General features: G+C 38.7%; 1 protein-coding gene across 2 annotated transcripts; it reads left to right on the top strand.

Moving 5' to 3' along the window:
• The first annotated feature begins 6,225 nt into the window (after positions 1-6,225).
• LOC126621302 (G2/mitotic-specific cyclin-2-like) lies at positions 6,226-10,395 on the top strand. Of its 2 annotated transcripts, none has more exons than XM_050289726.1 (11): positions 6,226-6,549; positions 6,740-6,800; positions 6,912-7,011; positions 7,142-7,201; positions 7,294-7,327; positions 7,427-7,648; positions 7,754-7,876; positions 8,882-8,968; positions 9,082-9,402; positions 9,506-9,684; positions 9,881-10,395. In XM_050289726.1, exons 2-11 carry the CDS (start codon positions 6,749-6,751, stop codon positions 10,017-10,019), a joined length of 1,317 nt encoding a protein of 438 aa, XP_050145683.1. In that variant the 5' UTR covers positions 6,226-6,549; positions 6,740-6,748; the 3' UTR covers positions 10,020-10,395. The 2 variants fall into 2 exon arrangements, with proteins under 2 accessions (XP_050145683.1, XP_050145682.1); XM_050289725.1 differs by having other exon boundaries at positions 6,228-6,549; positions 8,879-8,968.
• Positions 10,396-11,002: the final 607 nt, after the last annotated feature.

Here is an 11,002-nt window from a genome sequence, read left to right as displayed (position 1 = left end):
CAGCTGGAATATGTGATCTTGTCACGCGCGCTAGATCGGTGAAAGCATCTGGCATGCTCTGAGCTATGCTCTGGAGATCTAATATGCGCTGCACTTCAGCTTCAGACTGAGCGGTGCGGGGATCTAAATGAGACAAAGTGGGAGTCGTCCACGATAATTCGCGTCGTTCATTAGGAACGTTGACGTTCTTATCTCCCCCTAACGACGGGAAGATTGTCTCATAGAAGTGACAATCCGCGAAACGAGCGGTAAACAGATCGCCTGTCAAAGGTTCTAAGTAACGAATAATCGAAGGAGAATCATATCCGACATAGATTCCCATCCTTCGCTGAGGCCCCATTTTTGTACGTAAGGGCGGCGAGATCGGCATATAGACCGCACAACCAAAAACGCGCAGATGCGATATGTCGGGTTCGCATCCGGTGACCAACTGAAGGGCACTAAATGGTTGTGTCGCAACAAGCCTCAGGCGGACCAACTTTGCTGCGTGCAATATTGCATGGCCCCAAGCAGCGATCGGGAGCTTGGTACGTATGACCAACGATCGAGCAATCATTTGTAAACGCTTAATGAAAGCCTCTGCCAGGCCGTTCTGGGTGTGAACATGGGGTACAGGATGTTCAACTTCAACCCCAACCGACATGCAATAGTCATCAAAAGTTTTAGATGTGAATTCTCCAGCATTATCCAATCGAATAGATTTGATCGGATAATCAGGGTGGTGAGCCCTAAGCTTGATAACCTGAGCCAACAGTTTGGAGAATGCAGCGTTCCTTGTGGACAACAAGCACACGTGTGACCAACGTGTAGAAGCGTCAACCAAAACCATAAAATATCTAAATGGTCCGCAGGGAGGTTGAATCGGTCCACAAATGTCCCCCTGAATCCGTTGTAGAAAAATGGGAGGATTCGAACGAATCTTGTCATAAGAAGGCTTAGTAATAAGCTTTCCCATAGAACATGTTTGGCATGCAATTTCATGGATGGAACCTAAGCTTCGGGTTAGTGGATGCCCGTGTGAAGTTTTGAGGATACGGCGCATCGCTATTCGTCCAGGATGTCCCAAACGATCATGCCAAAGTGTAATTTCGTGCGCGGTCCCTGTGGTAGGGCCGGCCACATAGTGGCATTCTATGGGGCGTATGGTCGTAGTATACAGACCACTCGGGTTACGCTCCATCTTCTCTAGAATACGTTTCTGGCCATATTCGTAGGAAGTTACGCACAGAAATTCAACTCCGTTTTCTACGTGGGTTTCAGCGTGGTAATTGTTATCTCTAATGTCCTTGAAACTTAGTAATGTTCTTCCGGAACGTGGAGAATAGAGTGCCTCAGCAATGGTCAAGATTGTACCATTGGACAACATTATACGTGCCTTACCGTATCCTTCGATCAGGTTGGATGGGCCTGAGAGGGTTGTCAGAGGTGCATTCTTAGGTATGAAGTTAGTGAAATAGATGCGTTCACGCAAAACAGTATGCGTGGTTGCACTATCTGCCAGACAACTAACTTTCCCACTAGTCATACCTAGAATGAAAAATTAATTTGAATCGGTCACATGCATAAAAGTTTATAAAAACAAGTATCAATTCAAAATAATTTCCTTTATTCAAGGAAAAAACTGAATATCCAAAATAAATCGCCAACTAATAATCCAAAACATAAAGGAAAATTGTTCAAAATCAACCAAAAAACAAGGTGGGGTTCGGCCACAAGGTGGAATTCGGCCCCAATTGTCTTATTTTAACTGAAAAATAAGTCTATGCCTAAGATTCTAATCTTCCATAGGAGTGGTATCCTCCTGAAAATCAGAAACCTCCATCTTTGTAGTCTCCGATTCGTCCACTTGCAGGAAGTTTGGTTCAAACTTCGTACGACGAGAATGATATGCATCCACAACCTTCTTGGGAGCACGGCAAATACGGGACCAATGGTCCTTGGAACCACAACGATAGCACATATCGTCATTCATTGTGGCAGGTGCTTTGCCCTTATTCTTGAAGTTCGGGGCCTTGGGAGCGAGGTTTGGGCGCTTCTGGGCTTTGTTTCCTCCCTTGGATGAGCCTTGGCTCTGTTGACCTTGGTGGGATGGCTTCTGGCCGCCCTTACCACGCCTCTTTTGGCGTTTTGGGTGCTGATTAGTGCTATAATGTGCTTCAGGCACAGCAGTAGCCCCAGTAGGTCGAGCTTGATGATTCTTCATCAACAGCTGGTTCTGCTTTTCAGCAAGAAGTAAAACAGAGATCAAATCCGAGAACTTAGTGAACTTCTGAGCTCTATATTGTTGCTGCAGGACAATATTAGAAGCAGAGAAGGTCGAGTAGGTCTTCTCCAGGAGATCATCTTTAGTCAAAGTTTCATTGCAAAACTTGAGAAGTGATCGGATTCGACAAACTTCAGAATTATATTCATTCACAGACTTAAAGTCTTGGAAGCGCAAGTGCTGCCAGTCGTGTCTTGCTTCAGGCAAGAATATGTCCTTTTGGTGATCGAAACGATCAGCCAAAGCGACCCATAATGCACGTGGATCCTCCTCAGCAAGGTACTCAGTTTGTAGAGCGTCATGGATATGTCTTCGGATGAAGATCATAGCAGTGGCTTTTTCAGCCTCGCCAACAGGTTTATCTGTTGCTTCTTCAATAGCAGGACGCAAGTTCTTTGCAGTGAGGTGGAGCTTCACATCTTGAACCCACTTGAGGTAGTTCCTTCCAGAAACCTCCAAAGCGGTGAAGTCGAGTTTGTTCAAATTCGACATGGTCCTATCACAAAATAGATGGACAAGATGTGGTTAGTGTAATGGAGAAAAAATCAATCCATTCACATAGGAGTAGAACATACAGGTTCAAATAGACATGTATTGGTTTAATTTTGCATGAAAAACTTCGGGTTTTCATGGGTGATATATTTAAGTGAAAACTTCGGGTTTTCTAACAAGGCATGTGTATAAGAAACTTCGGGTTTCAAAGTAATTATGAACTTCAGGTTCATATATTCCTGCAGGTAAACACAAATATATATGCAAACAAATATGCAAAGAATATATGCAGAAATATTGTATAATGATAAGTGAATTAATTTATTTTTGGTCTTCGGGGCCAAATTAAAATGTGGGTGAAAATATAAAAACCCATATTATTTTAAAAAAAATTAAATAATAAAATCTCGGGGCCTAAAAATATAGGCCAAGAACCCTCGGGTGGGATTACAGGCCCACGGGGTGAGAAGAAGGGAATGGGCTGCTGTGTGCAGCCAAAAAAAAAATTTTTTCGTTTTTTTTTTTTTTTTTTTTTTTTTTTGTATTCAATTATATTATATGCATGTATAATTTTAATGAATCACATATTTACGTTGATGCATATGCAAATAATAGTTTCAATGCATGTACATATGTAGGATTCAATTCATGACAAATATCAAATTCACATAATTGTAGCAATTTTGATTATGAAGCATACACAATTTATGTAGAATCTAAAATACGTTAAACGTAAAGTTGGGTCATGCATCATGGTGAATGTTCATGCTATCAGGGCTTGCAAAATATCGAGTTAAAAGCCGTTGTTTAGAAAGAACTTGATTGCGTGATGATATGGATGAACTGGTTTGATGCAGAAAAAATCTCCAACGTCAGATTCCTAAGCGCAGCGGTAGGAGCGTGCTGATAACGTGTTGTGGTCTATTTTATCTGACAGAGGGACTAGGGCCGGCGGCAGAGAGAGAGAGGAGAGAGATGTGTGTTTGTAGAATTGTAGGGGAATGTGTGTGTTGTTATCCCTCCTACATTGTGCCTTTATTTATAGTAGTAAAGGGAGAGAAGATATTCCTTCTCCTCCAAGTAATACAAGTTGTAATAGGAAAGGATAACTAGAATCAAATCTTATCTAGGATTTACACAATCATACTTAAACTAGGAATGTTTACAACAATTCAATCAGTTGTTCACTAAATATTATTTTCTCTATTTTAAAAAACGTTCAAAACATCTTAAGAGGCTTGTAATGCCGGTTATGAAAAAGGTCTTTCGCACACGCATAATAATGTGATTAAATTAGTTGTCAAATGATTGATTTTTTTTTTGAACAAAAGATATTATTTGACTTTCCTTTTGTCAATTCACGCATATAAATTCATTTAAAATGTGTAAGTCGCGCGTAGCACGACGTAATTCAAAAAATGCCTTATACACGTCCGTGAGCGCTTGCATGAAGACTAGTAATAATAAAATAAACGATTTCAATTTAACATGTGTACGGTAAAATTATCCATAATAGTAAAAACTTAGGATTTACCCCATTATCGAAAATGAGGCAAGTATTTTCTTAGAACTGGACTTGGCTGCTGATCTTTTCAGCAGCGAAGTTCTATCCATTTCCTTATGTGCAAATACGTGTTGCAATTATTCCCGAAAATGTCTTGATAGTGATTAGCACACGGTTTAAGCCGAGCCTGTGCGTCACTTCAGAAGACATTCAAAATGTTAAATTTGACCCGTTAACAAGGATTCAAAATATTAAATTATGGATTGGGTTGAATCTGCAAAGTGGAAGATTTATGCGTCCGATTTGGGTTAGTCTTCCACGTCAACCTGGACTTCATGCTTGAGGTCTTTGTAATTAAGTCTTCCTAAGGGCCACAAATCGAATGCCGAAGAAAGTTCCGACTTGTGAGTGATTGCCAGCCTCCACATTTGGCATGTCAACAGGTCTTCTTCTCTTCATGTGGTTGCATGATACATGCACTCCCCAAGCTTATTAGGTCAAGTCATTCTTCCTTTCATTTATAACGAATATAAACATTTTTTTTAGGAGAGAAACGATAGTGAAATTTATTAACATTATCAGGGAAACATACAATTGTACAAGAGAGCCTTCTGGATAATATCTGAAAGCTCATGAAATCAACAAGATACAAAATCAGAAATAGGCCAACTTAGCCAATCTATGTGACACCATATTGACGTTTCTACGAATATGACAAACGCAAGAAGCAACTAAGTTGCACTACTAAAGACACAATGATTGGTTTAACCATTGTGTCTTTAGTAGTAGTGTGGAGGGCGTCACTTTCAATATCATCATATAAAGATTACCCCCCCCCAAAATATCATGAAAAAGGCTTAGACCGTACATAATGATAAAAGTTATATATGCATCTGAAGTCTTGTGGCCAATCCATCCCGCACAACTTGTATCAAAAGAAACATGTCAACACATTTCAAAAAAAAAAAAAAAAAAAAAAAACGTCCACATTCCAGCCTAAAAAAATAAAATAAGATACAAGCTTGTATTTCAAATTGATAGCACTTTATAGGCCAATTCACCTTCAGTTTATAGAGGAATATGGGAAAGAAAATTGAATTACTTTGGCAAGAAAAAGGTAAAAAGGGAAACTGAATATGCAATGGAGGTACACACGATACAATTTGATAAGAACTTTGCTGTTCAATATCTCTAGATCTTTCCTTTTCTTGTCTTGCAAAAAATGAAGTGAATTCATATTATTTAGGTTGAAACTTGGTCATTTAGTACTACGGTCTAGTGATATTCCTCTTTATTTGTAAGTGAGATGTCTTAGGTTCGATTATCGTGAAAGACAAATTTTAACCACATTATTGCTAGCCTATTATGAGGATAAACCCATTATCTCTCTCTTTTAGTTTTTTAGTATAAATAATATCGTTTGTTAAAAAAAAAATGTTAAAAGCTTGAAGGTTCAAACTAAAAATGATAGTGTAAAATTAATGCAATTATATATTACTTGATCACATTACGCGATGATTGATTTATAATTGATTTGCTAAAAGATAAGAATTGATATTAGCGCCCTGAAATTATAACCACACACTTATTTTTTCCTTAACAATACATTGTTTGGAATTTCAATAATAATTTTAAAATAAACTATTAATTCATATATTTCGTGGATATATTTATAGTAAATTAATTTTTTGTGAGGAACGTGGCATGGGGAGCTTGTATGAGAATAGGGACAGATTCCTCAGTGCTGTAGAGCGTATCTGCTAAATTTCCAAAAATGACCCTAGGAAAAAGCCAAATCATTAGCTTGGAGCGTAGTAAACGGGCTTATTATTACAGACAAAAAGGTCAAAGGCCCAGCCCAACCCAAAAAAAAACCGGACCGGAGGCCTTCATAAAACATTTGAAATTATATAAGGTACAAAGCACAAAAGCCAGGTAGCCGTTGGAGACAGACCATCGTGACCTTTCGGCAGTATTGAGATCGGACGGTCAGGTATTAGTAGCCGTTGTATTCAAAACGGAGGAGCACATGCCCTTCTCTCCCAAATTCCGCTTTTAAAAATTCTTTTTCCTTTTTTCTTCGAATATGAATCTGCTTAATAAATAAAAACCCGTTTTAAAGAACCCAACAAGAACACAGACGCACAGAATAGAGAGAGACAGGACGAGAGAGAGGGGGAAAGAGAGAGAAAGCGGCTTCATATGCCATTCATTTCTCTCTCGGGATTTTGAAGATTCAAGGCTTTGATATTTGCATTACTTTGATCAAGTCCCTTGATTTCTCTTCAAGGTTTGTGGGTTTCTTTCGATCTTTCGTTTTGTTTTTTTAAATTTCGAATGTTCTGGGTTTCGATTGTTTCAGATTTTCGGTCGTTTTCTTCTTGCTCTTCGTGTTCTAGATCATGGGTTTTTCTGATGTCATTCAAATTTTAATTTGGGGTTTTTGTTTTTTGTTGTTTGATGGTGATTTCGTATTGAAGGTGATCGAAATGGGATCAAAGGAGAACAACCCAGCTCTAGTTAGGCCCTCAAATTTCCAAGGTAAGAGACGCAGCCAAAACCCATGATGTAAATTTAACGTAATTTTCAATTTCTGAATATTTGAATTTATGTTCTTTGTTTGTATTTATTTTCTTTAAAATTTTGGAAAAGGTCCAAGAATGGGGGGTTCCAAGTTTGTGAAGGAGGTTGGACCGAATCATCGACCAGCACTAAGGGATGTCCATAACATCACCAGAAAAGAATGTTCTAGGTTTGGGACATTTTCTTACAATCTGATGAATCTCTTTCCATGTTTATGTTTTAATATGTTTGATTCGTTTTCTAGTAGCCTTTAGTTTACTAATGAACTAATTTGAGACATTATAAATTATGTAATTCAGGAAAGATGCTGCGGAATGTAAGAAAAATGTGCCAGATCTGCCACATAGACCAGTGACAAGGTTTGAATTTACTCTTATTCTATTTGCCTTCCTGTTTTTGTTGTAATAGGCTATCTGAAGAATTTGATTCTTATATTTTGATGTTTGTATAGGAGGTTTGCACAATTGCTCCAGCAGCAGCCAAAGGTAGTACCTTTTAGACCGATGACAAGGATCTTTTGTTTACATTTTGGTTTTTCGCTTTTAATTCAAATTACAATTTTTGGTGTTCTTAAATGTAATTAGGAAACCAAGGAAGTGACTGTGAGTTCATTTGCTGCAAATCCGAAAGCTGTGCAGGACGTTAATCAGGAAGCTAAGAAACTGAGCTCGTATACTGCAAATTCTAGTGGTTTAGTGGATTGTGAAATTATAGATGTGGAGAACATTGAGGATGAGGCTTGTGATGCTCATGTACCAATGTTTGTTAAGCACACCGAAGCTATGCTAGATGAAATCGATAGGATGGTATGTGTGTCTTACTGTCTAGTACTACTAGTAGTTTTCTTCTTCAGAAGTTCCCATCTTTATATATCAGAAGGCTAACTGGGTACATTCTGTTGATTACTGCAGGAAGAGGATGAAACTCTGGAGGTTGAGGACCCCATTATGGATATCGACAGCAGCAGCTCAAAGGATCCGCTTAATGTTGTTGAGTACATAGATGACATCTATGCTCACTACAGGAAATCTGAGGTATATTTTCATTAGCTATTGAAAGCGATACTATGGTATTACTACTAGATGGATCACCGAAACCAATGTAAGAACATAGTTCTGCTCTTGAGGATTAGAAATGAAAGGCATAGATGTTAACCTTAAGATTTGTTGGAAGTCTGTGATCAATTGAAAGCAGATACTATGGTATTACTACTAGATGGATCACTGAAACCAATGTAAGAACATAGTTCTGCTCTTGAGGATTAGAAATGAAAGGCATAGATGTTAACCTTAAGATTTGTTGGAAGTCTGTGTGATCACTGACCAGATGAGCTTAGAAATACCGCTGCATTTTTGTGTTCTCATATGGCTTAGGGTAGAATTTAACCAATGTTGAAAGTACAGAATTCTTGCATCTGTTTGATCATATGAACTTCAAAGTTAAAAGCACTGCACTTTTTGTTCTCATATGAGCATAGGGTAATTGGACATCCTTGTATAACTGACATCCAATTAAAAGCATTTGCATATCTGACATCCTTGTATAACTATTTCGAGCGAATGTTGAAAATTCTGAATTCATTTATCTGTTTGATCAGATGAGCTTCAAAAATAAAAAGCACTGCATGTTTGTGTTGTCGTATGGCTTAGGGTAGCTAACCCGAAATAGTTATACAAGGATGTCAGATATGCAAATGTTGGTTTGTCGAAAACTGACCTGTTTGATTAGATGAGAATCTTTACCTTTTTTTGGTCTCATACCTTTTCATTTTAGGGTTGGTCTGATTTCTGGAGGTGCATATGTTGACAATCAATTTCTGCCTTTTTCTTTTCTGGGGTTTTCATTGTTTGGTTTTGGTTTTACTGGTTTTCTTTTGGTAGAAATGCATTCTTCTCTGCCATAAGTATCAATCAAATTGGTTAGTTGGCCAGATTGTCTAGTGAGACACCCTTTAACTAGATAAGTAGATGCATAAATGAGGGGGAGGTTACCGACTAAGTTCAGTTTACTAAAAAATGATAATCTTTATCATGCAGAAGTCAAGCTCTGTCTCCCCAAGTTACATGGCTCACCAACCTGACATCAATGAGAAAATGAGGGCAATTCTCATTGACTGGCTTATTGAGGTACCATATTGTGTCATTAGTTGGATTCATTTTAAAGATGCCCAAGTTTGAGTATTAAGAGTTTGGTACTGTGATGTGAACAGATTGTTAACGGGTTTTGATTCTTTTAACAGGTCCACTACAAGTTTGAGCTTATGGATGAGACACTATTCCTTACTGTAAATCTTATAGACAGGTTCTTAGAGCGCCAAATGGTGATCAGAAAGAAGCTTCAGTTGGTTGGTGTGACAGCCATGCTACTAGCTTGCAAGTATGAGGAGGTTTCTGTCCCAATTGTGGAGGATTTTGTTCTGATATCAGATAAGGCATATTCACGGAAAGATGTGCTTGATATGGAGAAATCAATGGTGAACAGCTTACAATTCAACTTCTCTGTTCCAACCGTGTATGTGTTCATGAGGCGATTCCTCAAGGCAGCTCATTCAGAGAAAAAGGTCAGTCATGCGATACACAGTATAAGAAGCAGTAATATTTCACTTATTTTTATAAAACCTAACGGTATTAATGTACTTGGTTTTCCTGGAATTGAATGAACAGCTTGAGCTTCTGTCCTTCTTCCTCATTGAGCTATGCCTGGTGGAGTACGAAATGCTCAGGTTCCCCCCTTCTATGCTAGCTGCTGCCGCAATTTATACTGCTCAATGTACTCTGTCCCGGTTCAAGCAGTGGAGCAAGACTAGTGAGTGGTATACGAATTACTCAGAAGATGAACTCCTGTGAGTACTTCTTGCACTGACTGTCATGATTCATTGCAATTTTATGGTATACACGTGGTAATAAATCTATTTGGACCACATTGGCAAACGAAATAACCAAGTGTGATCATGTATGTAGCAAACATTTGACTTGTTACATGAAATTTGTTTACTTGTTAGAAAAGTAATGTTTCATGTGTAATTTATGTATCAACAGAGAATGCTCGAGGATGATGGTTACGTTTCATCAGAAGGCTGAAACTGCAAAACTCACTGGAGTGCACCGGAAGTACAGCACATGGAAGTTTGGCTATGCAGCTAAAGCTCAACCAGCTGAGTTCCTCTTGGATCACTGATTGCGCACTGACAGACAACTTCGATCAAATATAAGCGACCAAGATTCTATCTTGAGTATGTCACTGAGCAACAGAAGTTGCCCTGGGGGATCTTTGAACATATTAGGGTGGGTTTCTTTTGTTGTCAACTCCAACAGCTATCTATTTAGCCTGCTCTCTGCGGATAACGTGAATGTTTTTTTTTGGGTAGTCTTTCGTTGACTCATGTTTCCTGGAATCAATGGTTTCTTTAACATGAATGCTCTTAGATTTCCAGTTTGTCTGTCTCTTCCGTTTTCCATGCCAAAAGACTAAACAGAAAGGAAGGATTGAGTCGATTGACAGAGATCAAGATTTGTCTTGAAATTTGATGGATGAGGTTTGAATTAAAACAGAAGCTTGAAGATTCAATTCACAATATAATCGGTCAATTGTAACTAATCCTTATTTTTGGTCAATGTAAGATTCATTCGAAGTGAAAGAATATAGAGATCTACAACAAGAAAGACAACCGCCACAGCTCCGCTAGCACGGCCGCCACAATACCACCACAAGCCGTAACCCAGAAAGACAACCGCCACAGCTCCGCTAGCATCCAGGAATCAAACAAACCAAACGGAAAATGGGAGTAGACAAGCTCCCCACACAAAATGCGCTCCCCTAATCCAATCAAATTAAGTAGTGCCAAAATGCATTTCATACGTCCCCCAACATCATAGTGTGACACTAAAGAATAGCCGGTATGGAATTGGTCAAGTTTCCTGTATTATTGGAGATTCTTACAAACTAGGGATTTGACGTGCACCGCTAGTAATCACACTCCTAAGAAGATGCAAAGATCTGCTCGTAGATATCATTTGCGATTCTCCCAGTTTAATACGGATTCTGTGTCCTAAAATGACTCTTTCTCGACTGGTATGAATACACTCTTCTCGCGTACATCTCTAGTAGTGCAATTATCGCATACTATACTCTCTTGCCTACTGCTTGAATCTCAAATATTA

Source organism: Malus sylvestris, chromosome 5, assembly GCF_916048215.2.
Source record: "Malus sylvestris chromosome 5, drMalSylv7.2, whole genome shotgun sequence".
In the NCBI taxonomy this organism is placed as follows: domain Eukaryota; kingdom Viridiplantae; phylum Streptophyta; class Magnoliopsida; order Rosales; family Rosaceae; genus Malus; species Malus sylvestris.
Note: the sequence above shows the minus strand (reverse complement) of the source record. Positions and strands in the feature narration are given on the sequence as shown.